General features: G+C 44.3%; 8 protein-coding genes across 11 annotated transcripts; 1 reads left to right on the top strand and 7 right to left on the bottom strand.

Moving 5' to 3' along the window:
* The first annotated feature begins 1,004 nt into the window (after positions 1-1,004).
* Positions 1,005-2,644, top strand: LOC108070879 (zinc finger CCCH domain-containing protein 15 homolog). Its single transcript, XM_017161522.3, has 3 exons — positions 1,005-1,193; positions 1,337-1,771; positions 1,833-2,644. Exons 1-3 carry the CDS (start codon positions 1,122-1,124, stop codon positions 2,538-2,540), a joined length of 1,215 nt encoding a protein of 404 aa, XP_017017011.1. The 5' UTR covers positions 1,005-1,121; the 3' UTR covers positions 2,541-2,644.
* Positions 2,598-4,814, bottom strand: Gle1 (nucleoporin GLE1). The gene is made up of 2 exons (XM_017161521.3): positions 4,731-4,814; positions 2,598-4,678 (listed from the first exon to the last, which is right to left on the bottom strand). The coding sequence occupies exons 1-2, from the start codon at positions 4,731-4,733 to the stop codon at positions 2,687-2,689; spliced, it is 1,995 nt and encodes a 664-aa protein (XP_017017010.3). The 5' UTR covers positions 4,734-4,814; the 3' UTR covers positions 2,598-2,686.
* A 114-nt stretch (positions 4,815-4,928) lies between these two features.
* Vps25 (vacuolar protein sorting 25) lies at positions 4,929-5,700 on the bottom strand. The gene is made up of 2 exons (XM_017161523.2): positions 5,554-5,700; positions 4,929-5,503 (listed from the first exon to the last, which is right to left on the bottom strand). Exons 1-2 carry the CDS (start codon positions 5,601-5,603, stop codon positions 5,029-5,031), a joined length of 525 nt encoding a protein of 174 aa, XP_017017012.1. The 5' UTR covers positions 5,604-5,700; the 3' UTR covers positions 4,929-5,028.
* Positions 5,701-6,494: 794 nt separating this feature from the next.
* LOC138928157 (serine protease grass-like) lies at positions 6,495-7,145 on the bottom strand. Its single transcript, XM_070284711.1, has 2 exons — positions 6,959-7,145; positions 6,495-6,906 (listed from the first exon to the last, which is right to left on the bottom strand). The coding sequence occupies exons 1-2, from the start codon at positions 7,074-7,076 to the stop codon at positions 6,503-6,505; spliced, it is 522 nt and encodes a 173-aa protein (XP_070140812.1). The 5' UTR covers positions 7,077-7,145; the 3' UTR covers positions 6,495-6,502.
* Positions 7,146-7,214: 69 nt separating this feature from the next.
* LOC108070743 (serine protease grass-like) lies at positions 7,215-7,833 on the bottom strand. The gene is made up of 3 exons (XM_017161339.2): positions 7,573-7,833; positions 7,323-7,521; positions 7,215-7,258 (listed from the first exon to the last, which is right to left on the bottom strand). The coding sequence occupies exons 1-3, from the start codon at positions 7,831-7,833 to the stop codon at positions 7,215-7,217; spliced, it is 504 nt and encodes a 167-aa protein (XP_017016828.2).
* A 945-nt stretch (positions 7,834-8,778) lies between these two features.
* On the bottom strand, positions 8,779-11,342 carry LOC108070741 (serine protease grass-like). The gene is made up of 6 exons (XM_017161338.2): positions 11,293-11,342; positions 9,849-10,202; positions 9,599-9,797; positions 9,495-9,534; positions 9,235-9,428; positions 8,779-9,182 (listed from the first exon to the last, which is right to left on the bottom strand). The coding sequence occupies exons 2-6, from the start codon at positions 10,107-10,109 to the stop codon at positions 8,779-8,781; spliced, it is 1,098 nt and encodes a 365-aa protein (XP_017016827.2). The 5' UTR covers positions 10,110-10,202; positions 11,293-11,342.
* A 1,509-nt stretch (positions 11,343-12,851) lies between these two features.
* Cirl (Calcium-independent receptor for alpha-latrotoxin) lies at positions 12,852-24,432 on the bottom strand. Of its 4 annotated transcripts, none has more exons than XM_017161461.3 (13): positions 23,907-24,432; positions 23,707-23,770; positions 22,520-22,682; positions 22,077-22,266; positions 20,443-21,920; positions 20,158-20,385; positions 19,888-20,098; positions 19,585-19,825; positions 17,896-18,061; positions 17,607-17,836; positions 17,441-17,538; positions 15,581-17,371; positions 12,852-15,516 (listed from the first exon to the last, which is right to left on the bottom strand). In XM_017161461.3, exons 4-13 carry the CDS (start codon positions 22,109-22,111, stop codon positions 15,051-15,053), a joined length of 4,944 nt encoding a protein of 1,647 aa, XP_017016950.1. In that variant the 5' UTR covers positions 22,112-22,266; positions 22,520-22,682; positions 23,707-23,770; positions 23,907-24,432; the 3' UTR covers positions 12,852-15,050. The 4 variants fall into 4 exon arrangements, with proteins under 4 accessions (XP_017016950.1, XP_017016952.1, XP_070140912.1 ...); XM_017161463.3 differs by having other exon boundaries at positions 22,612-22,682; XM_070284811.1 differs by having other exon boundaries at positions 22,077-22,682.
* A 360-nt stretch (positions 24,433-24,792) lies between these two features.
* LOC138928107 (uncharacterized) lies at positions 24,793-26,196 on the bottom strand. The gene is made up of 3 exons (XM_070284441.1): positions 25,554-26,196; positions 24,974-25,467; positions 24,793-24,916 (listed from the first exon to the last, which is right to left on the bottom strand). The coding sequence occupies exon 1, from the start codon at positions 26,024-26,026 to the stop codon at positions 25,574-25,576; it is 453 nt and encodes a 150-aa protein (XP_070140542.1). The 5' UTR covers positions 26,027-26,196; the 3' UTR covers positions 24,793-24,916; positions 24,974-25,467; positions 25,554-25,573.
* Positions 26,197-26,347: the final 151 nt, after the last annotated feature.

The following is a 26,347-nucleotide window of genomic DNA, read 5'->3' as shown; positions in this document are numbered from 1 at the left end:
TTCCGGTGTCGAGATCCAACTAAGTGACTGCTCATGCCTGGTTTTCCAAAATATATACAATGCATGCGCATATGTAATACTCGCCCGTCCGAGAGGAGAAGTTGTTGAATAGATATAGACGCTGCCCGTCGCCGCCGCCCCACTAGCACTCGCACTCGTACTTTGAATACATTAGGCGCCTCCCAATATTTACATTTCCAGAGCAGCCACTTTTTTTTTCGAGCGAGCGATCGAGCGATCTATATTTTGACGGCCCCCGGGGCGTGGCTGATCGATTTATTAGCTATGCGTGGATTAATTGCCGGCGGCAAGGTGTGGGAAGTAGAGCCTGGACCGCTGCTCTTAATAATATATGTCCGAAGGTAACGCTATGAAAATAGGCCTTTTGCATCCATAAATGCCGATTAGATCGTTTGATTTTCAAGTGGGCTTGGCCGATGTGGATCCATTTAAATATATATTCTAGATTGGCTTTTCGTTTGTCATTGAAACTGTGAAACTTTAATTTTAAATTGTATGTATTTTGTTGTTGTTGTATGTTTGCTTTGGTATATCCTTGTGCGAATCCTTTGTAAACTTTTGTAACTTGTGAAGCTTGTGACTTTTGGGTGTCGGAGGACTTCCGGGTTGCCAATTCACACCTCTTCTCGGTTTCCAGATATTTTAAACCTATAAAAAGTGCAAAGTTTTAAATGAATTTAAAATATTAAAAATAGTAGCAAAATTAATTAAAAATAGCAAAAAATTATTAATAAATATTGTTTCCGTCTTTTGAAATACTTTTATATATACAGAAATATAAAAAATATACAGAAATCTGATCAAATATAACGTTTATTTTTAGTTTTATCATTATCAATTATTTTTCTCTTTCTGATTATATTTGAATATTGAATTTAAATCGCACAACGTTTATTTCGACATTTGTGTCAAATATCGGTATAATATCGATTTTGAATACATTAAATATCGATATTTTTGCTTTTACAGTTCTGGTAACACTGGACAAAAATGAAACAAGTTGGCAGGCCTGCCTCTTGTTCCAGCGTGGTTGTGCAAAAAAATTTTGTTGAACCTAATTTCTAATTTTGAGTCGATAAATTCCCGTATACCGCCCGAAAATGCCCCCTAAAAAGGCACCGGCTGGTCCCAGCAAGAAGACCGAGCAGAAAAAGAAGGAGAAAGTCATTGAGGTAGGCTGGGCAAACCGGGAAGGCGGCAGTGTATCGGAATCCCGGCTGCCTCCACAGTATTCCTGTGATGTGGACAGACCGAAGACCGATCAGTGATAACTCAACATATATACTACAATACGTGTATGTATTTGCATCGGCAGGACAAGACCTTCGGACTGAAGAACAAGAAGGGCAACAAGCAGCAAAAGTTCATCCAGCAGGTGCAGAAGCAGGTACAGGCCGGCGGCCACCATCCGCGGCAGGATGGAGACAAGCGCAAGGAGGAGAAGGAAAAGAAGCTGGCCGACCAGCGTGAGATGGCCATGATCTTCAAGCCGGTGCAGACGCAGAAGGTGGAGAAGGGCACCGATCCGAAGTCGGTGGTGTGTGCCTTCTTCAAGCAGGGAATCTGCACCAAGGGCGACAAGTGCAAGTTCTCCCACGACCTGTCCCAGGAGAACAAGGTGGAGAAGCGCTCCATCTACGTGGACATGCGCGATGAAGAGGACTCGATGGCCAACTGGGACGATGCCAAGCTGAAGGAGGTGGTCGACAAGAAGAGCTCCGGCGAGAAGCAGCGCCCCACCACAGATATTGTGGGTTTCATTAAGTCGCTTTCCCTTGAAGTTCCTACTAAGGGTTCCCCTTTTATTCCAGATCTGCAAGTTCTTCTTGGAGGCCGTGGAGAAGTCCAAGTACGGCTGGTTTTGGGAGTGCCCCAACGGCGAGAAGTGCATTTACCGACATGCCCTGCCGCCGGGATATGTGCTGAAGCGTGACAAGAAGAAGGAGGACAAGCCCACGGAAATATCGCTGGTCGATCTGATCGAGAAGGAGCGCGCCGCCCTGGGACCCAATCAGACACGCGTAACACTCGAGTCCTTCCTGGCCTGGAAGAAGCGAAAGCTGTCGGAGAAGAAGGCCAAGCTGATCGCCGAAGAGGAGCGCAAGAAGAATGACTTTAGCAAGGGCAAACAGTTTGGCATTTCGGGTCGCGAGATGTTCAGCTTCAATCCCGACCTGGTCGACGACGGACCAATGGAAGATGGCGACGCTGCCTTCGACATTTACAAGCGCGAAGACGACGACGATGACAATGCCGTGGAATTCAAGGAACTCGACCTGGCCGCCCTCTCGTTGGCTGCCAAGGAGGTGGACGGCTCCGGAACCATTGCATCCACCACCCGGCTATTAGACCAGGCCACAGAAGCAGCCAAAACTGCCGCTGCCGAGGAGGCAGCGGCTGACGATGGTCCCTCATCGTCTGAACCCGCCAACGATGCTGCACCCATCAACAAGGATCTCTTTGTTGATCTAGCCGGCGAACTGGATGACCTGGATCTGGAGGATGAAGATGATGATTAGTCCCTTGTGTAGTTTGTTCTAAATGAGTTCATGAAATGATTTCTGCCTTTTAGCTACTTATCAATCAATAAAGTTGTGGCTTTTAATTGTTGCATTTTTGGAAATCGCCTTAATTTTTAATTTAATATTTTCTTTCGTTTTAAAAATTACCAAAAACCTGGCGGCAAAACTCCCACCGCCTGGGGTATCTGGCGCTCGCGCAGAAACTTGGCCAGAAGCATCTCTAGCCGTGTCTTCGGCCCGCCCTCATCGTACACCGCCAGCTGGGGCAAGTAATGGTTCTGGATGAAGAGGAGCAGCTTCACAAACTGCTTGCCATAGGTGCGCCAGAGCTCGAAGCCGAGCGTCTGAAGAATCTCCATGATCAGCGTGGCACTGACGTCGGGCAGTGGCTTAACATGCACCACATGGGCCAGCCAGCGCCAGCCCTCCTCCAGTCCAAAGCAGTGCTCGGGGCCATCGGCCTTGCGTCCTGGCGTAATAATGACAGCGGCATAGAGGCGGGCAATTCCCGTTTGACGCTTTAAGTAGTTATCGGGTTTCTCCAGTTCATTGTTGTCCGACAGACGGTAGCCAATTGTCTTGAGGTATGCCTCCGGAGTCTGTCCCGGCTGCTGGGGAATCACATAGGGCACCAGGAACGGCGACTCCTTGTACAGGTAGGCCAGAAATACTTTCCCAAAGTCGGGCATCAGCTTCCAAAAGGTGGCAATCACCGAAGCGAAGGGGAACGCAGCCTGTGGGTTGCTCGAAATCGCGGTCTCCGTTTGACTGACGAACTTCTTGGCCATCAGCAGCAAGCAGTAGTCGCGGGCCAACGGATGGTCGTTGATTGTTATGGAGGTTCCATTAAGCACCTTGACGGGCTGTCCCGCAAAAAAGTTGTATAGTTTTTCAAAGCTGCTGGACAAATGCTGCGGGCTGACCGCCGAAATGGCGTTCAGGGGCAGATTGATGGCTCTCTGGCAGCCGGTGCGGTATTGCTTCAGTGACTCCTCCGTCTGAAGAGGCTTAACAGAGTCCACCTTACCCTGGTACAGGGCAATAACCTCGTTGTAGAACTGCAGGCGGTCTGGGTGGACGTTTGTCGTTGTTGTACTTTCTGGCGGAGCAGCTGGAAGAGCGTCTGCAGTGGCAGGAGCAGGAGCTGTCGCTGGAGCAGGGGGTGGGGCAAGCTTTTCCTTGGCTGCCTCAGCTTGCTTTTGGCGTGCCTCCATCTCTTCCTTTTCCTGCTGCTGACGGCGCTTCTCCTCCTCCAGCTGCTGCTGCTGCTGCTGCTCCTCCTCCAGCTTCTTAGCTGCCTCCAGCTTTAGCTGCTGCTGAATTAGCTGCGAGAATTCCGCCAGCTGCTGGATGATGTCTTGCTCAACTTGTTGCAGGCTCTTGCAGAACTGCTCCGCTTTGATGAGGGAGCGAAGGAACTCACTCTGCTCCATTTTACCGGCTGCTACACTGCTAACCAGCTGATCGAACTGCTGCCCCAGCTCCTTGAGCTGTTTGTTGTGCTCGGAGCACACCTGCACTGTCTCCCTGTCCAGAGAGAGGAGCAGCTTGGCGATGCCCTCATATTTTTTCCTGAAACGTTGCTGGCAACGAGACACTCCCTCCACCGCCAGCTTGTGCAGCTTGCTGTCCGTCTTATAGCGCATTTCCAGTTGCTCCCGCTGCTGTGCCTCCAGCTGCGTCCTGGTCAGTTTCTCCGCCTCCTCGACAAGTAGATTGTTCCTTTGCTCTCGCAAGGCCTTCTGGTCTAGCTGTTCGCTGCGGCGCTTCTCCTCCTCCCGCTGCAGGGACTCGCATTTCAGCCGAAAGGCTTCCTGACGCTCTTTGAGCGCATGCAGCTGCTGGCGAACGCTCTTCTTTGCTTCTTCCGCCAGCTCCCGCCTAACAATGCTGGCATTAATGGCGTCCGCGTCGGGAAAGCAGGGTGCACTGGGCTCGGTGTCGATTCGCACTGGGATTAGCGGCATGCTCCTCTCCAGCTTTACAATTGGTTCTTTAGTTTCCTGTGGAATCGGGGTTTTGCCCGCCTCCCACAGCGGAGCCCGATCCTCGCCGAGAGTGCGTCCCGTGCAGGCTGTGGAGACGAGAGCCGCGTGTTGCAGCACCGTTTCCATGTTCAGGCGGTCGTCCACGCTCTGAAATGTCAATGGAATGTAAGAAATATATAAATTGCAAACATTTTATTACCATTTAACTGTTTGTAATAAATAAATATAAAAAATAACAATGTTAAAGCGAGGCTAGATCTAGTGATGGAACTATCGGTATCAGCAAATGGCTTGGAACTATCGCGTGTGGCGCGTATTATTGATCGTGAATAGAAAATAATCGTTATTTTTTTCAATTCACTTTGAAGAACACTTAGAACACTTATTAAAAAAACAATTTTACAAGCCATTTAGTGTGTTTTAATAATATACCGAAGCATAATTCCCAGTGATGCACAAAACATAGTAACGAAGACAAGCATGTGGACAGTAAATAGTTAGAAAAACTTGACGCCGTGGCTTCCATCCATCTCGATCAGCTCACAGCGGCCCTTCTCCTCCAGCAATCGCAGTGCACTCAGCAACACCGCCTCATCCACACCATGGAAATCCAGCTGGCTGGTGTTCTCCCCGGAGGCAATCTCGTACAGCGTGCAGATGGTGTTTGTCTGGCCCGTCTCCTGCACCCAGTCGTACACCATGTTGCCGTACTCCTCGAGGGTGTGCCAGTACACCTGCCACTCCTGGCGCCGCTTGTCCAGCGGATTGGCATGACCACTTCGCTCTAGCTCCCCCAGGATTGCCAGGACGAGCTCCGGCGACAGGCGGCGGTTGAGGGATTCGTTGTGGAACAGCGGCGAGGCCTGATCGTTGATGCTCAGCGAATACCTATTCGTGTGCTTGAGGTATTTGAGAAAGAGGTCCGTCCAGACCTTCAGCTGGCGCCGCCGGGTTTCTTCGTGGGGCTGTAAACTAAAGTCGAGGATTAGCCAGGCGCCTGGCTCGTTTAAGTAGATACTTACGTGAAGAAGGGTGGGAAGGTGTACTCCCAGGGCCACTGGAAATCAGTCATTTTGATCAACTATTCGTAGCAAACATTTGTTTTGGATATTACTAATGCATTAGAGTGGCCGTACGCTGTTCGGAAAGAAATACCAAACCAGAGGTGGACAACTATCGATGGCACTATCGACACTATAGATGGTTTGAGAAAAATAATCGCTCGCTATCGATGGCGCCGACTATTCATAGCTCTCCACCTCTAATGCGCCATTGGACAATTCAAAAAGACAAGTCTCTTATCTTTATTAGGGGGAAACCCGGCAACTTCTCCTTGAACTTAAGCACAATTTCGTAGAATCCACAAAGCTACTCCACGGATTTCCACGAAATTGAGTAGCTAATTACTTGTATAATTCATTTGTTCTAAAACTGCCCATTACCATTTTCCTGGAATCCTCTAGTATAATCTATAAGGTATACATATATAATACAACTGATAACTTATGACATACCCAGCAGACAAAAACGTTCGTTTATGATATTGAAAACGATAATTAAGTTAATTATAATTTATAGTTATCATTTTCCGAATCCGAATAAGATTTCCATTGCAAACCTTTTACATCATTAGGGGGTATAATCCTGAGAAATTGCGATACCCCTCCGCTATTCGTCCGTTTGCGAACCGTTTTTGAGCATTTAGCGAAACTAATACCGAAAGTCTGATTCTTTGTCCCCTATTTAATATTGTTAGCCGACATTTTTTGGATCCACCCGTTTATGTCCGCTACTTTGTCTGCTTGTTAATAAAAAGTAAATTATACATAAACGACATTAAGCTTTACATTTTTTTTACAAAAATACATATGTACATATATATGCATATGTATCTATGTACATATGTCTGTACAAATATATTTTTCTTCAAGATCCATTTGAAATACAAAATGTAAATGTGTGTTATACGAATTATGGCTCAATGTTCTGAGTTATCCAGGGCAAGAACCAGATCACATCCGTGTATACAGCTGTACTTTCAGATCCGCACCTTTGTGGTCCATAGCTCACGATGCCCATCTGGACGAAGCGTTGCAGCCCTTTGTATATATAAGGAAATGAAAGCGGTCCCCCAGAGTCGCCACGGCAGCTATCTGTGCCGGAGGAGTTGAAACACAACTGGTTCTCCAAGAGCTCCACATGTCGACCCGTGCGGCACTTGGAGGGATGCAGACGACTTATAGGTGCCTCGTTGGGCACGTCGGAGAAGTCCCTGTTGTTATAAATCCCCCAGCCGGTCACTTGTTGGACACTGCGCCTCAAGATGCTACCCTGCACGTCCTCGTACAGAGGCAGGCAGATGGTCTTGACGTTTCCTGCGAGACAACAATCTTTAGAAGACGTCACCGCATAAAGATGAAAACTCACTCGTGATCTCAGCAGGTCTCTCCAGCCGAATTAACGCAATGTCGTAGATGATTTTCAAAACGTTAAAGTTCGCGTGAACAATGGTCTTTTCAATACCAATATTTTGGGGAGACGGCATGCAGAGGACTTGAGAGCCAAAATTCCGACAATCTTCTTCGGAAGAGATGCTGTGCTCCCCCAAACGAACGGATATCCTGGAAGTGTTTTTGAAAATCAGCCAAATATATAATTTAATTATGTTTTCAATCAATATTACTTACAACTTTTTATTTATGCAATGGGCCGCGGTCAAGAGGTAGCCTGTTCCAAGTGAAGAAGTTGCTGATTGATTAAATCTCGAACACAGCATCTGTGAGATACTCACGCGGTGTTATCAAGGTGGCACCACACTGGAACCTAAACATCGGATCGTCATATTCCAGCAAGGCCATCCAAGGACGCGTTCCCATGTTAATCTCCTGACCACCGAACACCAAATCCTGGGTATAATCTCCGCATTCCTGCTCACTCTGCTTTAGCAGCTCCAATCCGGAATCGTTGACTAAATCTTCGCAGCACACAGCCTACGAAGAGGAAAAGGTGTTACTCTGTCCAAAAGTTGTGGATTGACTCACTCTTTTAAAGTTTTCACGTCGGGAATTTAGCGTGATGTTCTGTTCCCTGGGGGTGAGCTGCCTCTTCGCCTTAATCTTAGCCACTATATCCATCATGTACGCACATTTAGTGACATGAATGATTCTTCCCGGCTTCCGCTCGAACGTGGTGCAGTACTCGACAGGCTCTTCCTCCATTCGGTTTCCAGATGGATTTGCTAGAGCGAACTCCCAGCCCACAATCAGACAAAATGCCAGGAATAGCAGTCTTAGGCCCTTCATTTCGACAGAAAGTTCAGATCGCAACTGAGAAGTCGTATAACTCGGATCAAAATTAAAGCTGTACCGTCGGTCCAGGCATCATTGATAAGCAGCCTGACCAAAAGAAATTAATAAATAATAAACTCTTGGAAATATTTTATAAATGAACAAAGTTGATAACATAATGAGCAAATAAAAAAAAAGTAATGTATATACAAATGAACAAGAAAGGAAGCTCACTTCGGTACGCCGAAGTCTGTATACCTTTGCAGTTTTCAATTGGATCATTAAGAATATATATTTCTAAATAAAATAATAATTTAGTTTTTAACCATTTTTAAAAACATTATTTTTAAATCGTATAAAATAAATGTGTTTTCGATATAAATTTTTTAATATAATATAAATTAAAAATATGCTAAAAAATAAAATAATCACTTTTAACAAACTTTTATTACCTTACGTATTATATATTGTATTTACAGTTTTACATCCTCACCTTTAGAGTTTTCTTTATGAACCGATCGTACCTATGGCAGCCATGGCTATGATATTTTCGAAAATTAAATTCCAAACTCCAAAACAATTCAAAAGGTTCATGTCTCAAAGTTCTAATTTCTTGTATACAAATTTTCCAATCTTTTCAATGGCAGCTATATTATATAGAAGGGACTAATGTGCTAGATCGACTCGACTGTTGCTGCATAAATTATAATACCCCGCAAGGCTATAAAAATTGCACAATCAATTACCAAAAATGTTAAACAACATAATAAAAAAAATAATAATAATACTAAACATAATTCAAACTTTCCCCCGGCAGTTGTACACTGGTTTAGTCTAGTTTTCCACTGGTAAGGCATTCAAATTATCTTCTTCATCATACCGCTCCCATTTGATTTCAAACATTCAAATATTTATGCATTATAAACCCACAAATTTATTTCTGTGTTCGCCACCTGACCACTATGATTCAATGTTCTGAGTTATCCAGGGCAGGAACCACATCACATCCGTGTACACAGCTGTACCTTCAGATCCACACTCCTGTGGTCCATAGCTCACGATGCCCATCTGGACGAAGCGTTGCAGCCCTTTGTATATATAAGGAAATGAAAGCGGTCCCCCAGAGTCGCCACGGCAGCTATCTTTGCCGGAGGAGTTGAAACACAACTGGTTCTCTAAGAGCACCACATGTCGACCCGTGCGGCACTCGGAGGGATGCAGACGACTTATAGGTGCCTCGATGGGAACATCGGAGTAGTCCCTGTTGTTATAAATCCCCCAGCCGGTCACTAGCTGAACACTGCGCCCCAAGATGCTACCCTGCACGTCCTCGTACAGAGGCAGGCAGATGGTCTTGACGTTTCCTGCGAGACAACAATCTTTAGAAGACGTCACCGCATAAAGATGAAAACTCACTCGTGATCTCAGCAGGTCTCTCCAGCCGAATTAACGCAATGTCGTAGATGATCTTCTCCTTGTTAAAGTTCGCGTGAACAATGGTCTTTTCAATACCAATATCTTGGGGAGACGGCATGCAGAGGACTTGAGAGCCAAAAGCCCGACAATCTTTGTCGGAAGAGATCCTGTGCTCCCCCAAACGAACGGATATCCTGGAAATGTTTTTAAAAATCAGCCAAATATATAATTTAATTATATTTTCGATCAATATTACTTACATATCATCATTTATGCAATGGGCTGCGGTCAAGATGTATCCTGTTCCAAGTGAAGAAGTAGCTGATTGATTAAATCTCGAACACAGCATCTGTGAGATACTCACGCGGTGTTATCAAGGTGGCACCACACTGGAACCTAAACATCGGATCGTCATATTCCAGCAAGGCCATCCAAGGACGCGTTCCCATTTCAACCTCGATGCCATTTGAAACCAAATCCTGGCTATAATCTCCGCATTCCTGCTCACTCTGCTTTAGCAGCTCCAATCCGGAATCGTTGACTAAATCTTCGCAGCACACAGCCTACGAAGAGAAGAAGGTGTCACTCTGTCCAAAAGTTGTGGAATGACTTACTTTTTTAAAGTTTTCACGTCGGGAATATAGCGTGATGTTCTGTTCCCTGGGGGTGAGCTGCCGCTTCGCCTTAATCTTAGCCACTATATCCATCATGTACGCACATTTAGTGACATGAATGATTCTTCCCGGCTTCTCCTCGAACGTGGTGCAGTACTCAACAGGCTCTTCCTCTATTCGGTTCCCAGATGGATTTGCTAGACCGAACTCCCAGCACACAATCAGACAAAATGCCAGGAATAGCAGTCTTAGGCCCTTCATTTCGACAGAAAGTTCAGATTGCAACTGAGAAGTCGTATAACTCGGATCATTATGAAAGCTGTACCGTCGGTCCAGGCATCATTGATAAGCAGTCTGACCAAAAGAAATTAATAAATAATAATCTCTTGGAAATATTTTATAAATGAACAAAGTTGATAACATGATGAGCAAATAAAAACAAAAAAACAAGAAAGAAAGCTAACTTTGGCCATCCAAAGTTTGTATACCCTTGCAGGTAACAATTGAAATATATCATAACTAAACCAAAAATGCATTAATTTCGATTCGGAAAGCAGTTTTGTGTTACTTTTTATTAATTTAAAAAGCTGCATACCAAATTTAAAATTTTAAGAAATCAAAATTTTTGGCCATTTTTGCTAATTTTAATGATGTAACCCCTTATAAAATGTTGCAAAAATGGCCAAAAAATCGATTTCTTCCGGACGTGTCTAGAAAGATTCGCATGTTAATGCTGATCAAGAATATATATGGTTTATGGGGTCGGAAATGATTCCTTGACTTAGACAAATATTATTTTGTATTTATAAATCGGATTTTTTTATATTAAAAAATTTCTTGATTTTTTTTTAAATTAAAAATATCATAACTCGGCCAAAAGAGCATTAATTTTAAATCGGAAAACTGTTCTGTGCAAGATTTTCTACAGTTAATAAATCTGCATACTTCATTTAAAAATTTTGAAAATTCATTTTTTTATCAAAATCAAAAATTTTAATGATGTAACCCCTTATAAAATTTTGCAAAAATGGCAAAAAAATCGATTTCTTCCGGACATACCTAGAAAGATTCCCCTGTTGATGCTGATCAAGAATATATATACTTTATAGGGTCGGAAACGTCTCTTTCACTGCGTTGCAAACTTCTGACTGAAATTATAATAGCCTGCAAGGGTATAAAAAAGGTTATGTATGTACAAATGAACAAGAAGAGAAGCTAACTTCGGCACGCTGAAGTCTGTATACCTTTGCAGTTTTCAATTGGATCATTAAGAATATATATTTCTACATAAAATAATAATTTGGTTTTGAAAAATTTTTTAAATCAATTTTTTTAAATCGTATATTTAAAATTTATGCTAAAAAACCAACATAGTAATATCACTTTTAACAAACTATTATTATCTTAAGTATTACATGTTGTATTTACAGTTTAACATTCTCACCTTTAGAGTTTTCTTTATCGACCGATCGTTCCGATATGATACAGTCGTCCGATTAAAAAAAAAATTAAAACCGAAACTCCAAAACAATTCAAAATTGTCTTGCCTCAAAGTAGATGAAAATATATTGGAAAACAGCAAAGTTCTAATTGTTTGTATACAAATTTTCCAATCTTTTCTATGGCAACTATATGATATAGTCGTTCGAATCGTCCTGTTCCGACACATAAATATAGTAGTGAGAATAGTCAGAAGACATTCTGCAAATATTCCTTCAGATAGCTTCAAAACGAAGGGACTAATGTGCTAGATCGACTCGGCTGTTGCTGCATAAGTTATAAAACCCCACAAGGCTATAAAAATTGAAAGACCAATTACCAAAAAGGTAAACAACATAATAACAAAATAAATAAATAATAATAAACATACTAAAAAATTCAAACTTTCCTCAGGCAATTGTACACTGGTTTAGTCTAGTTTTCCACTGGTAAGGCATTCAAATTATCTTCTTCATCACACCGCTCCCTTTTGAATTCAAACATTCAAATATTTATGCATTATAAACCCACAAATTTATTTCTGCGTTCGCCAGCTGGCCACTATGATTCAATGTTCTAAGTTATCCAGGGCAGGAACCACATCACATCCGTGTATACAGCTCTCTGTCCAGATCCACACCTCCGTGGTCCATAGCTAGCGATGCCCATCTGGACGAACCGTTGCAACCCTTTGCACTAATAAAGATTTGAAAGCGGTCCGCCAGAGTCGCCAATGCAGCTATCTACGCTGCTTTAGCAGCTCCAATCCGGAATCGTTGACTAAATCTTCGCAGCACACAGCCTACGACGAAGAGGAAAATGTGTTACTGTGTCAAAGAGTTGAGGATTGACTCACTCTATTAAAGTTGTCACGTCGGGAATTTAGCGTGATGTTCTGTTCCCTGGCGGTGAGCTGCTGCTTCGCCTTAATCTTAGCCACTATATCCATCATGTACGCACATCTAGTGACATGAATGATTCTTCCCGGCTTCTCCTCGAACGTGGTGCAGTACTCGACAGGCTCTTCCTCCATTCGGTTCCCAGATGGATTTGCCAGACCGAGCTCCAAGCCCATGATCAGACAAAGTGCCAGGAATAGCAGTCGTAGTCCCTTCATTCTTTCAGAAAGTTCAGATCGTAACTGAAGCTTAGCTTTGCGTCCAGACACTATTTATAACGCCTCCGCGGCTTAAGAGCAAGGAATCATTGAGCGATAAAAGCTTAATAAATTCGTGGAAATATTTTCAAAAGGATCGCAGCTGGTTATAATGACCAAAAAATAAATAATTAAAGGTGTCGAAGATCAATACCATTTAAAATTTAGGTCTTAGAGCAAAAAAAAACATTGAGCGTTGGAATTCGTGGAAATATTTTTTAAAGAACACAGATAATATACATATAATCAATAAAAAACAACAAACTAATAAAAAATTCAAAGAGCAATCACATTTTACAATCAACCCGAGAACCCTCCTTTCTGAAATGGCCTTCCGTCCATGTCAAACCCATTAAAACACACTTGAGTTTCATTTACATTAAAATGCAATCCATTTCTTGTAATTTGTCTTAAATAGAAAAAACTGTGTACATTAACATTTTCATCGGGCTTTTCCATATAGTTTGAGATTTGTTGGGTGACTTGATTTCGGTTTATTTGTGGTTCCAATCCGATCCAATTCGGTGAATGAGGAGCGGAAGGGGCTTCCAGTGGCTGTCTTGCGGCATCAATATACATTCACATACATATATGCTAGTATCTGATATATATCTGGTTTAATATAAGTAAAGTACTAGGAGGCGCAACACTATACATTCAAGATCTGCTATTTCGTATTCCTTCTCCACACACCAATGCGTGCAGAGGAGGGCTTCCAATCCATTTTTACACTAATTTTTGTGTTTATTTTAATGCTGCTGGTGCTTAATTACTAACTATATCCTTTGGGTGCATATCGATTTTAGTTTCGGCTGGTTAGTCAGTCAAGTTATACTTGCTGGGGGGGTCTCCTAGGAGCTGACTTGGGTTAAACCAAAGACCTTTACAATAACAAGATGCATTACGTCCATATATTTTAATTGTGAAATACAAGAAATATTTCTCACCATCTAAAATCTAGAACTATAAATCGCTTCCAAGTATGACATAGATCTAGAATGCTGTAGAGCAACTGACTCTAAATAGCTCTCTTGCTGCAATTTTTTAGCCAAAGTTTAAGAGATCCTTAAGACAGCTCAAAATATTTTAGTCCAACAAAAATTGTATGGCGTTACTCATCTTGTTAGTTTACAAAGTCTTTGGTTGGACTGTGTATGTAAGACATGTAGTATAAATGGTAATCATCTTCTGGTTTTGCACTTTATTTTTTATTTGGTTTTTGTACACATGCGTGAAATTCTAGAGAGAATGCCATACGGGGGTTAGGGCAAGGTGTGACTTGATAGTACAGTTGAGTGTGTTGTTAGCTGGCTAGTGTTGTTCTTTAAGAGTTTACAGTTAGTTCCTAGTTAACAAGTGAGGTTCGGTTGAAATCTTTCATTAATATATAGGTATTTTTTCCGTAGGTATGCAGCTCTATCGTTTGGTGCCTGCCATGCAATTTCCAAGACATTTACATAGCTTTAAATTGATTAATTCTTTCGTTATATCCATATAAATAATAAAGCATTCCAATCAGTATAATCAGTATCTTCAAAAAATAGAATATTAATGCCCCTATATATGTGTGTGTGTGTGCTTAAAGCATCAATATTGATGAAAATGTACACTTCAAATGCCTCGCTCTGGTTCGCTTACAAAACATAAAAGAAATGCAATATTAACCACATATTGGCCTCCCCTTGAAAGCATGGTCTTTACACATGCCTCTTAGTCAGTTTCAGTTGGAAGGAATATTTGGTTCAGAGGTGTGTGTGTAAATCGGCAGTTGGATAGCAAAAACAAGATTACAAAAAATATCGACTTCTCTTTTGGTTTATGAAACACGAAACAAATCTTAAGCTTTATCTTACGAGCGTAATCAGCGAAAATCAAAAACAATTGATTCCTTACACAATACATAAAACATAATTCGCCTGCATTCCATATACATATATATATATATCCATCATGTACATACAGTTCTCGCATTTATCTTAAACATATACACTCAAATATATAGCATATATACTTGATTCTTGCTTGTTCTTTAAATTATTATTAAGTTTTTAAAAATGGCATGTGGTGACATGTATTACAATACACATTATACATATATATGGTACATACATTTATATTTAATATCGATTTCCAAGTTGGTATAAAATAATGCATGCAAGTCGAGCGAAGGACCCGATCGCACATCCCTCATATTTTGGTTAAGCTTCCACTGCTCTCACTTTGTTCCAGGTTGGTGTTGGTTTGCTTTTGGGTGGGTGAACAAAAAAAGAGCGAGTGAACATGTTCATTCCAATTGGACTTTTTCCTTTTGCTCAAGGAAATATGATCTCCCAAGAAGCATCCTTCGGTCATCCTTCCTCAGTGTGTCCTAGGTTTAAGTTATTACATATACATTCATGGGGTTTTGGGATTCTCGAATCACTGCACGTATAGCATGACAGCATGTTGTTTCACACAATGCTCCATATTTCGACTAACGACTAATACTAGGTATATATAGCTAGAGATCCTAAGCTACAATTTTTGCCTAAGACTGTTCCGGGGGTGTATTATGTTAAGCGGGCGCCTCACTTGGCCAGTGGCTCCAGATAACACCGGACCGTGTTGTTCTCGTCCAGCATGGCCGACAGGTGGCGCTGCTGATGGTGCGGGGGATGCTGATGCTGATGCGAATGGGATAGTGGATGCGGGGTGCTGTGTGATGTATGCGACGACGATGATGTGGTGGACTGCGGTGACAGTTTCTGTAGCTGCTGACGCTTCTGCGCGGGCGTTTGATTGGCCGGAGGCAGCGGGGGTCCGGCATTGACCTGACCGAATAGCTCATTCACCGCCAGACGGGCGCCTGGCGATTTGGCATTCTGCTGTTGTTGTTGTTGTTGCTGCTGCTGCTGCCGGAATGCGCCACGCATGGAGCCCTCACCAACGCCGCCGCTAACCCCAAAAACCGCACCGTTGTGCTCGGGGTGTGGCGCTGATCCCGGTGGCATGGCCCCATAATCAATGGGCGCTCCACGCTTGCGCTGTTCACTTCTGACGGGGGAAATGCAATATTACAAAAACAAATCTTTGGATGACAAAGCCATTAACTACTTACTGAAACCGCCGCTTGAACTCCTCGTCCTGTATCGCCATCAACCGTTCCATACGCTCAACGCTCTGGGGTGGCAATCCATGGGGATCGTCCTCCAAATCGCTTTCTTCCTCCTCATCATCATCACAGTATCTGCCGTGCAACTGCTCTGCAGCAGTAGCCTCCTCATCCTCCTCCTCGTCGTCGTCGTCATCATCATCATCGTCAGCCGTGCAGCGACGACCCAATCTCTGCTGCGCCAGCGACTGTTGTTGCTGCTGCTGCTGCTGCAGATGCTTCTGCAACTGTTGCTGCTGTTGGCTCCTGGATGAGACACTGCCACCGCTTAGGCTGCCGCCGCCGTAGCGACTTCCGCCAGCGGCCACTGCCGCTCGCATATTGTTAAAGACGCCTGTGCCAACGCTGTTGTTGTACACCTCGTCCACATCAAAGTCCCCCACCTCGTAGTGCTGCACATCCGAGTTGCGGTTGCTGAGGATCTCCTCGTACACCGGCCCGGCATCTGCGCCGCCGACGCTGCCCTGGTTGTAGTAGGCATCGTTCATGCCCAGATCACAGTTGGAATGCTTATTTCTAAGCTGGCGCTGCATGAACTCCAGCTGGTACTGCGCCATGTGCGGCGGCGGAGCGGGTAGCTGTTGCTGGCTACCAGCGCGTCGCTGCTGCTGCAGCTGCTGTTGTTGTTGCTGGTTTTGCAAATGCAACAGGTGTGCATGCTGCTCGCTCTGTTCCTCGTCCGAGGACAATTGCTGCTGCTGCTGCTGCTGTTGACGACGCATTTGTTGCTGCTGCTGATAGTAGGCAGCCGCATTGCCAATGGTTTGAGGGGGATCCAGGGCTTCCGCATAATGCGGATAGCCGGGCTTGGTCTTTTTATACGAGGGATAGAACACCTGGGAGACGGCAGCGTTGCGGCTGTGCAGGGATCCGCTGGGGGAGGCGGGCACTCCGCCGGCACCGCGCTTCTTTTTACCATGCTGGCTGTTTGGCTTCTGGGTCCAGTAGAACACTTCGTGCGCCTGTTGCGGCGACAAGGCGGCTGCCCCAGCATTGTTGAAGTACTCGCGCTGGGCCTTTAATGCTGCCGTGCCGGCTGGAGGCTGTTTCAGGCTGTAGTAGTCCGGCTGGTGGTAATAGGACTCGCCCAGGGGCTGCTGCTGCTGCTTGTGGGCAAAGATGTGATGGGTGGACCCCGCCGAGCTGGTGGGCGAGGCGTGTCCGGTGGAGCGCAGTGTGCTGTTTCTTTCCAACACCACTTGGTTTCCCAGTGGCTGGGCAGGTGCCTGCAAAGTGCCAGTCATCAGGCCGCTCTTCAGCGTTCTCCTCTGTTGGGCTTCGTTCAGTTCGGTGTCGGAGCTAGCTCCTATTATGATATCCTCGGTGGCGGTCACACCCGCTGGCGTCATCTGTTCATCATGATGTCCCTCTTCACCCATCGCACCTATGGGAAGCTTGGGCTTTTTGGCAGTTGAGACACTGCACAGAGTTCCGGCAGTTGGTCCGCCGCCACCCGCCACTATGCCCGAGGAAATTGAGGTCTTCGAGCAGCGCAGGCACTTGGGCAGCCAGGCATGCTGCCGCACATACTTGCGATACTCGCGCCGTATCTTCTCGTTCTGGATGCAATGGAACACAAAGATGTAGAGCCCCAGCAGGGTGTTGAAGCAGATGAAGCAGTAGCCATGCACATCGGCCGTGTCCTCGTCCATCTTGGCTCCACGCAGGTAGAAATAGGCGGAGCACCAAACGGCACTGAGTAGCAGCAGGAACACAAAGGAGCAGCGGATGTCGAAGCTAAGGAAGGAAGAAATAAAAACTTACGATGAGCAAATAAGACTTATGACTTATGGCAAGCAGACATACCGAACGCTGGCCAGGCGAGTGTGCTCCTTGGTCTTCAGGCCTGTGCGACTCTTGCGGCACATGATGATCCAGGACAGGAATGTATAGCCAATGGCAGCCTAAAGTAAGTATAAACACATTCCCATTCAGAGCCGAACTAAATTTTGTAACCAACCTGAGCACTTACCACAAAAAAGATGAGCACCGGGGCCACAAAGGTGGCATAAAACAAGGCATTCGCCTCCATCAGAACGCAGTAGTCGCTCTGTGTATAGGTGCTGGGATTGATGACCACCGAGACGGCTACCACAGTCAATGACAGGCCATAGGAGAAGAGGTAATAGCAATTGACCTTGGGCGTCTGATCCACCTCCAGCAGAAGCTCATCAGAGGTGAGGATAGAGTACGAATGGAAGGCTGGACGGAGGAATAAGTTAGCGCTGCAAATTGAAAATCCGAATCGGGGGACATCTTACCTTCGTAGCAGAACCAGGCAGTGCCGGATAGGATGGCACAGTGGAGGAAACAGGTTATGAAGCCGCAAAATGTGCTTGTTTCGGTCTGTTCAATGCCCAGAAGAAAGAGCAGCTCGATGGCCAGCAGGCAGAGGTAGATACTGGTATATATCGAGGTTCGGGCAGACTGGTTGGAAGAGATATAGGTAAAGGGAGAGGGAGAAATAGAGCGAGAGTTGGGATAAATGTCAGAGTTCAGTATATGGTGACTTGTAGGAGGCGAGGCAACCAGCAGTAAGGCGATCAAGGAACGTCATTTTAACCGCAAATTTATGTTGCTTTTAAACTGAATAAACTCGTCCGAAATAATACCCTTAGAAATTGGAGAGTTTATATCAAACATTTCCCTAAAGTTCAGTCCAAAGAAAAGGAAATGAAAATCATGAAAGCCGCCATTCCAGCAGCTCTTTCCCAAAGATAGTTTTAAATTTTGTTAGGCAAACTTAATGTAGAATTTGATTTACAATAATTTTGGTGGGTGGTGGTGAAAGAATCGGAAAAACTACGTAATCAATATTGAATATTAACTAAGAACAATAAACAAGACACGAAACAAGCGCAACGTAAGGCAACAATATATATACAAATGAAATGAACAAACACAAAATGCACAATATTTACAGGACATGGTTAGCAACATTTGTAGATTTTATTATATTAATTAAATACAAAAGGAAATCAAAAGTGTTTTAATGTATTTTCTAAATTAAATTTGTTAAACAATGAATGCACATCGAATCGGGGGGGTTAGGTTCTATTGCAAAAACATGCCAGAATAACGATGAACGATGAACGAAAAGGGGATAAAAGTGAGCTAAACTTAGACTATGACAAATAACTACGATACATAAATATATAAAGATACATATATAACCGAAGAGTCTTTGCGGAGGCAACCGAGATATATCCATCGCTCTTCCCGTTGCAGCCCTCGAGTCTTATGTCTGAATCCTATTACTAAAAGAGAGCAGTTCCATTAACAATTTGAGTTACTTAAGCATTATATCACATGGGTCTCTTCTGATCATAAATACACAAGTCTATGTGGAGAGCCTAGCCTAGCCTAAAGTTCGTGTTTGTTTTTCTGTTATTTCACCACCACCACCACTTATATTGTAAGTCATCCATGTTCGCCTGCATGATGATGTTGTTGGTGTTGGTATCCAGGTTGGGATTGTGATGCGGATGCTGCAACTGCTGCTGCTGCTGCTGGTAGTTGTGACTGATGTTGAGGTTGTTGCTGGCGTGCTGCTGGAGGGCAGCAGCAATTGAGGCAGCAGCAGCTGCCGCCGCCGCCGTTTGCTGACCATGCTGATGCAGATTCAAATTCAGATTGTTCATGGCATGCTGCATGTTGCGTTGCGGCTGATTTGATAAAACCACAGCAGCTGCAGCTGCTGCAACTACTTGTTGCTGCTGCTGCTGTTGTTGCTGCTGCTGCACATTGTAGTTCAGATTGTTGCGATGCGAGTTGCGTATGGAATTGTGCTGGATAAAGTTCGTATTACCGTGACTGGGGCCCGACATAGTGGTCTGGCTGCTGGGAGCGGTCAGGGTCAGGGACTCATGGGTCTGGTCGCGTATATTGTTCTGCTGGCGCCTGCTGCTGCCCGCCCGCTGATGGGGCAGCGACCCGGTGGTGTTTCTTACCTTCACAAAGACCCCATTGAACAGCTTAAGCGTGAGCAAGGCAATCACTATGAACACCACGCAGATGGCTATGCTGATGTAGATGAATATCCTCATATTTCCGTCAAACATGGTGAACAGCGAATGCTGGTGCTCGTCTACCACGTCCATGAGGATGGCAAAGTTGGTCAGATGATTGCAACTGCACACGCTGTGCGTCCGGTTCGTGGACTCCAGGCTGCAGCCATTGGCAGACCAGGCACTGAAACGATTTCAAAAATTGAAGAAAAATCATGGCAAAAGGAGGTTATGTTTCCGCCATACTGGTCAATGTAGTTCCAAAACACGCAAGTGGGATTCGTCACATTCTCCGTCTTCAGATGCTGCAGCGTCAGGGTTATGGGCTGCGAGAGCTGGATGTGTCGCCCCTTGCCCAAGCTGGCCGAGATCACCTTGCTGTTGAGTATCCGCATTCGCTGCTGCATCTCTCCCGCATTGGCATCACTGTCATTGGCCAGGATTGCAGTGTTGCGAACTAGAAGAAAAGATTTAAGTCTACTTTCCTTCCGGTTAAGCATTCTCCAAGACACTCACCATAGCTGCGCGAGCTCTTCAAATCAAAGTGATCATAGCTGGGCTTAAGGATGGACTCCAGGCGATCAAAGGCGGCGAATACAATGCGCACCAGGCCACCTTCGCTGTTATCGATCAGAGCTGCGCGTGGCAGCTCAATGCGGTCGGAACTTAGGGGCCACTGATCCGAGTCCGGAAAGACCACGCTCGACTGGATGGTCTTCGTTTCCAGAACGCGAACAGTCAACACTGTAAGGGATTTGGATGAGTCTTGCGACAAACCTCACCGGTTTAAAATTTACTCACATATATTCTTGACCTTCTGCACCACACTCCGCTCCCTGATTATCGTATCGGCCAGCAGGAAGGCATTGTACTCCAGCCCCGTTAGCAGGGATGTGGCCACACGCATCTGGTCCTCCGGATTGAGATCCAACCAAGAAGACAGCTGCGACTCATCCAAAAGATTGGAGCCCGTCTTGACCACGTTGAGCAAGAGCTCCGATATCATGGCCTCTCGTTGCCGCTGATCGGGGAACGTCTCCTTGTCGTGCATCATTTTCTCGGAAACCGTTTGAATGATCTTCGTGGTGACCAACATATCGCCGCCGTATAGCGTCTTGCTGCTGGTCACCTCGGACATATCGTTGGCAATGGAAATGAGCGAGGAGTCGCGTTGGTTCACTCGCATCTCCAGGTTGTTCAGCCAAATGCTGCGGCACTGGGTCAGATCGGGGGTCATGGGATGCCAGGTGGGCTCAAAGTTGCGCAGTCGCTGGTTCACCTTGTGGGCCATGCTCACCGGCGGCTCACAGCTGCTGCTGTTGTGCAGGCAATCGCCTCCACTGGGCGCCGGTGTTGTGGTACTTGGTTCGTCGTCGTACTCATCGAATCCAGAGTCGGGCATTCGCTTCATTAGCACACATCGCCACTTGGCTATGCCGGCTGCTCCGCCCGGACAGGGCTGAACGTTTACATCGCCCACGCGGGTCATGTTCCAGAAGAGATTGCGGGCATGGGTGGGTCCGCAGAACAGCTTGCTCTCATCATCCGCTCCGGACATTCCGGCAGCATTCAAATTGATGTTGTTAATGGTACGCACAACACTGCCGTTTCCGGAGACAGGAGATCCATTTGTAGCCGTCCCCGGCGGCCTGTTGGGGGAGCTCTTGGTGGTCAGCAGGGTTCCATCGTCGGTACCCGAGCCCCCGACGCCGGTAAGGATGCGGGTATTCGATGGAGCTGTGGCATTGCCCACAGCCGGAAGCTTGCTGCTGGCTTTGGTGGGTGCGGCGACCTCCTCACCGCCATGGTGATTGTGATGGTGATGCAGTTGTGGAGGTGGCGGCAGACCATCGTGCCGACCAGCCGGATGCTTGGTGGTCGTTGTGGAGGTGGCCACACCCTTATTTCGACCAGCGCCGACAGCAGCCGTGCTGCTGGAAGGCGTCGAGTGGGTGACGGCTGTATGTTGAGGTGGCACATTGAATAGTCCGGTATTCCCACTGATACCCACCACGCCGGGTAGCGTTGGTAGTCGCGGGGGCGGTTGCGGGGCACCCGATCCCACGCCAGGCGGATGGATCAGGCCACTGCCATTGCCAAAGATGGGTGGGCCATTATTGAGTACCCATGGCGGCGGGCTGGGCCTCTTGGTTGTCGTCGAGGTCTGGGCGGCACTGATACACTGATAGTGCGCCTCCAGATACTTGTGGGTTCCGGGGCAGGGATCCCCGAACATGCTCGTGGCTGCCAGAACACTGCAGCTCTGTTTGTGGGCACATCTGGATGGAAGGGGGAACTTACGCTTAGTCTAAATTGTTTGACTTATAAAGGAAACTATTAACTAATAAATAATTATATATTAGCAAACAAATTAAATCTTAATTAAGATGAAAATTCTTTGTAAATCGTATAGATTTAAATAAAGCGAATCCTACCTTGAGTTCAGTACGGTGAGTGACTTGGGAAACATGCAATTGACACTCCACTCCACATTGCCATGGTCATTGCAGATGGTGATCGAGAAGCGGCCATAGTTGGCCCGAATTAGATTGATCACATCCCCAGGATCACACTCGATGGTCAGTTTCTTACCTTCGCAGGCGTAGGCGGTTTGGTACTTGGAAACTGCAAGGCGAACGATTTATAAGTCGTGGGGATAATGGGTATTGGTATTTGGGATACAAATATATAGATTTATGACATATATTGAGAAAGAAATGATATTAGTGGCGTTGAGCTGGTTGTTGTAGTTTGGTTTGGTTTGGTTTTGGTGATGAACCTGCAAAGACACTTACGCTCTAACGATATATATGCACATAGGATATAGAAGAAAACATGGTTGGTAGCATGATACTCTTTTACACTGCCTGGGATATACTTAGTATATGTGGTGGTGGTTGTTTTGTGGAGTTTGGTGGGTCGTTAGCGATGGATGCGCTTGGTAGCAAGTAGAATAGTAGTCATAAATACCAAATCCTGCCGGCCCAGCTCACAGAACGTCCTCGGTCGTCCATCATTGGTCTGCTATAGGAGTATCTTAACTGCAAGGAAGAGTTAAAACGTTTCTGTTAGGAATCATGAATAATAAGTGAATATCTACATATATCTTAACAATATTATTGAAATATACCTACCCTTGCAGGTAACAATTAAAATATATCATAACTAAGCCAAAAATGCATTAATTTCGATTCGGAAAGCAGTTTTGTGTTAGTTTTTATTAATTTAAAAAAACTGCATACCAAATTTAAAATTTTAAGAAATACAAATTTTTGGCCATTTTTGCTAATTTTAATGATGTAACCCCTTATAAAATTTCGCAAAAATTGCCAAAAAAATCGATTTCTTCCGGACATGTCTAGAAAGATTCCCCTGTTGATGCTGATCAAGAATATATATGGTTTATGGGGTCGGAAATGATTCCTTGACTTAGAAAAATACTATTTTGCAGTATAAAATCTGATTTTTTATATTAAAAAACTTCTTGATTTTTTTAAAATTAAAAATATCTTAACCTGGCCAAAAGAGCATTAATTTTAAATCGGAAAACTGTTCTGTGCAAGATTTTCTACAGTTAATAAATCTGCATACTTCATTTAAAAATTTTGAAAATTCAATTTTTTATCAAAATCAAAAATTTTAATGATGATAACCCCTTATAAAATATTGCGAAAATGGCCAAAAAATCGATTTCTTCCGGAGATATCTAGAAAGATTCCCCTGTTGATGCTGATCAAGAATATATATACTTTATAGGGTCGGAAACGTCCCCTTCACTGCGTTGCAAACTTCTGACTGAAATTATAATACCCTGCAAGGGTATAATAAATAACTAAGAATAATTTGTATTAAAACTTTTTAAAGGAAAAAATATTTCAAATATCTCTACAATATGGTAATTTTCAATCTAAATAAGCTATTTACATATGTCACCACAAAGGTGACCTATTTTGAGGTCAAGTAATGGAAAATCAATGAAAACTAGAAAATAAATAAAAATAGTCTATTTTATGAATCGCATAGATTTTAACTGCAGGTTTTTATTTCCGGTCAATCACTACTTACCTTATTTTTCCAATATTCCTCTTCTAGTTTATCCACAACGCTGGAAATCCGGGATAAGAAATTCCTGAAAGAAGGGAGAAAGAAGCCATAAGATAATTGTTTACATATTGAACACACACACACGCACAATGGCAAACATGAACAGGCAGGCAGACGACAAACAGATAAGAAAAAGGGGGAGAGAGACTAAAAATACACACCCTTCTTGGATTCGAGTTGGTGCATCGCCATCGCCATCGATTTGTTGGAAGAACAAAGACTCGTTTTCTTTGTACACCCCGACTGCATGTGTGTACATACATATCTTCACATATAGAGAAAAGTTGCTGCAGCTGCGCTTCAAGTTTCGTCTGGAGCTGCAACTTGCCCCGCGGAGCCCCACTTTCGGGGGCTTTCTTTGTTCTGCCACGCACTATCCATTGTGAAATTTGAAGATATTTGCCGATTTTCTTGGAAATCACACACATTAGCACCTGGGAAAGGCATTTTTCTTGTTGATATTGATTGTTAATTGGGGTTTTCCACTTTGGTTTGATGACGTAGCACAAGAAACAAGAACAGACGCCCGAAAGCTGGGCTTGAATGGCACTTTTCTTTATTCTGTCTTTTAATTATTGTTCTTTTATTATAATATTTTATTTAATTTGCAGAAATTGCGTATCACTGCAGACCGTGCGTTTTGGTTGAGAGTTCAATTTAAACTTTCTTTTCTTTCAGAAAAATTCTGTATACTTGAATGTCTGGTTCAAGCAATCGGAACATATCGAACATCGATTTTTTCCCGCAATCGCACTTAAAAAAAAGCTAAATTTGACGGGAAAAAAGCGGGAATGACATCACTGCATGGTACAGAGAACGTAAGGTGGTCTAAACAAGCGTTCGTTAACCCACGGTTATTATAAGCTAGGTTTGTAATTTTAATTCTTGTAACTTCAAGTTTACATTTAACGAGGAGGCCTTAAAATCACAAAATGTTGGATAATTCCTTAATATTTAATATTTTAATATTTAATGTTTGTTAAGTTAATTTTCGAAAGTATTAATACTTTAAATTAAATAGTAATAAGAATTCAAGTTAACTTAAATGACGATTTCGACAAAATAATAGACTCTTTGAAACTAGACAAATTGTCGTGCTTAAAACTAATAGATGCCACCGACACCTACGGATCCTTTAAAGATGCCAAAGCCAGTTTCCAGCAGAGCGATTCTAAACGAAAAATAAAATAAGTTTAAGGAAAAGTGTTAAATAAGGTTTAAAACTCACTTGTTCTTATTATCCGGATACTGCCATCGCGCGCACAGGGCACTATGGCATCACTCAGTCATGTCAGTGATTCAGACCATCCTGACTTCATTCTCATAAGTGGTGGCCAGCAGAGTATCGGGGCGTGTTTTGGTACTGCCAGCAGAATGGATTTTGAGATTGCTCGACAGCTGGGTGAACCTCTGTCTGGTGGTAAATGTTTTGCAGCACTTTGGGCTTGGGATTTGTAGCTGCTTCTTTGGCTTGGGCTTCTCCTCCTCTACCATGAAGCTGCGCCACTGCTTAGTTCTTGGAGACAGTTTAGTGAGGTTCTCCACCCAGGGAAGCGCGCACCTGGGATGGACGCCTTGTGGCTAGTTAACTTATAGACGAAGATGTCCTTCTTGAGCAAGATGGTGAGAACGTTTCCATGACAGTTGTTGGGGCAAATATGGGTTATAAAATATTAATATAAATGAAACATAAAATTGCGACTTCAAGAAACCAACGGCTTTCTGCAATTGTAAAATTAAACACAAAATTTAACATTTTTTAGTATGTACATATGTATATACATATAGTACTTTTGTGTTGTACTTACCTACTGGTTGACAAATGTATTTATTCTTCCGCCTCGACGGCGGCCCCTGCAGGAGCGGCAGTGCTGTCATCGGCCACCTGGTTGGCCCCATGATCATCGGCCTCCATGTACTCGAGCTCGGCCTCCTCCTGATCAGCCTTCTCATGCACAGGCTCTTCCTGCTCGCGTTCCTCGTGCTCCTTGGCCTCGTCCAGAATCTTATACTCCCGAGCCAGCATATTCAGCTGCTCCATATAGATGACCAGGATTTCGAATGCCTCTGCCTTTAAAAACGTCAGCCTCCGGGCTTCTTCGGGGCCGACAGCCCTACCCCTACTGATGTTTCTAATTGACCGCAACAACTGGTAGAAGGCCTTCTCCACATACTCGGAGGCGTCTTCAATATCCTGGGAGGACCTGACAGCGGCGACCAGATCCTCCAAGAGGGCCGTGAAAATGAACACCTTGCGTTTGGAAATATTCAGCACATTCATATTGGCGCGGACTGTTTTGATTGTGAAAAACGGCAAAAGTTTGACAAAAAGTTCTTTCCGCTGAAAACGCCAAATCTCGGAAAATTGGCGCGAGTTCCTGGAAAAATGCACGCTTTCGCAGACTCAAACGGAAAACCATCAGATCGCCCCATCAAAACGGGAGTATTCTTAACTTCACGACAACTGGTCATACTTGTACAGGAAGTGCTGCCAACTTAGGAAACGGAAACTATGCCAGTGGGGAAAAAAACAGAAAAAATACAGAAATATTTGTAATACAAAAATGAGGTAACAATTCATTAACAAATTCCTAGATCAAGC

This window comes from Drosophila kikkawai, chromosome 2R, assembly GCF_030179895.1.
Source record: "Drosophila kikkawai strain 14028-0561.14 chromosome 2R, DkikHiC1v2, whole genome shotgun sequence".
In the NCBI taxonomy this organism is placed as follows: Eukaryota; Metazoa; Arthropoda; class Insecta; order Diptera; family Drosophilidae; genus Drosophila; species Drosophila kikkawai.
This window is presented reverse-complemented; position numbering and strand designations above follow the sequence as displayed.

Excerpts from the sequence above, each read along its gene's own strand:
- LOC108070879 (XM_017161522.3), top strand. The coding sequence starts at position 1,122 with ATGCCCCCTAAAAAGGCACCGGCTGGTCCCAGCAAGAAGACCGAGCAG. Across the intron at positions 1,194-1,336 it reads AGAAGGAGAAAGTCATTGAG|GACAAGACCTTCGGACTGAA; the intron begins GTAGGCTGGGCA and ends TTGCATCGGCAG. Across the intron at positions 1,772-1,832 it reads AGCGCCCCACCACAGATATT|ATCTGCAAGTTCTTCTTGGA; the intron begins GTGGGTTTCATT and ends CTTTTATTCCAG.
- LOC108070741 (XM_017161338.2), bottom strand. The coding sequence starts at position 10,109 with ATGAAGGGCCTAAGACTGCTATTCCTGGCATTTTGTCTGATTGTGTGC. Across the intron at positions 9,798-9,848 it reads GACGTGAAAACTTTAAAAAA|GCTGTGTGCTGCGAAGATTT; the intron begins GTAAGTCATTCC and ends TTCTCTTCGTAG. Across the intron at positions 9,183-9,234 it reads GAGACCTGCTGAGATCACGA|GAAACGTCAAGACCATCTGC; the intron begins GTGAGTTTTCAT and ends GTTGTCTCGCAG.
- LOC108070743 (XM_017161339.2), bottom strand. The coding sequence starts at position 7,833 with ATGAAGGGCCTAAGACTGCTATTCCTGGCATTTTGTCTGATTGTGGGC. Across the intron at positions 7,522-7,572 it reads GACGTGAAAACTTTAAAAGA|GCTGTGTGCTGCGAAGATTT; the intron begins GTGAGTCAATCC and ends TCCTCTTCGTAG. Across the intron at positions 7,259-7,322 it reads TGCCACCTTGATAACACCGC|GCTACCTCTTGACCGCGGCC; the intron begins GTGAGTATCTCA and ends CACTTGGAACAG.
- LOC138928107 (XM_070284441.1), bottom strand. The coding sequence starts at position 26,026 with ATGAATGTGCTGAATATTTCCAAACGCAAGGTGTTCATTTTCACGGCC.
- Cirl (XM_070284811.1), bottom strand. The coding sequence starts at position 22,111 with ATGTTTCCCAAGTCACTCACCGTACTGAACTCAAG. Across the intron at positions 17,372-17,440 it reads ACTCGCCTGGCCAGCGTTCG|CTTCGACATCCGCTGCTCCT; the intron begins GTATGTCTGCTT and ends TTCCTTCCTTAG. Across the intron at positions 15,517-15,580 it reads GAGTTCAAGCGGCGGTTTCA|AAGTGAACAGCGCAAGCGTG; the intron begins GTAAGTAGTTAA and ends TTCCCCCGTCAG.
- LOC138928157 (XM_070284711.1), bottom strand. The coding sequence starts at position 7,076 with ATGCCGTCTCCCCAAAATATTGGTATTGAAAAGACCATTGTTCACGCG. Across the intron at positions 6,907-6,958 it reads GAGACCTGCTGAGATCACGA|GAAACGTCAAGACCATCTGC; the intron begins GTGAGTTTTCAT and ends GTTGTCTCGCAG.
- Vps25 (XM_017161523.2), bottom strand. The coding sequence starts at position 5,603 with ATGACTGATTTCCAGTGGCCCTGGGAGTACACCTTCCCACCCTTCTTC. Across the intron at positions 5,504-5,553 it reads ACCTTCCCACCCTTCTTCAC|TTTACAGCCCCACGAAGAAA; the intron begins GTAAGTATCTAC and ends CCTCGACTTTAG.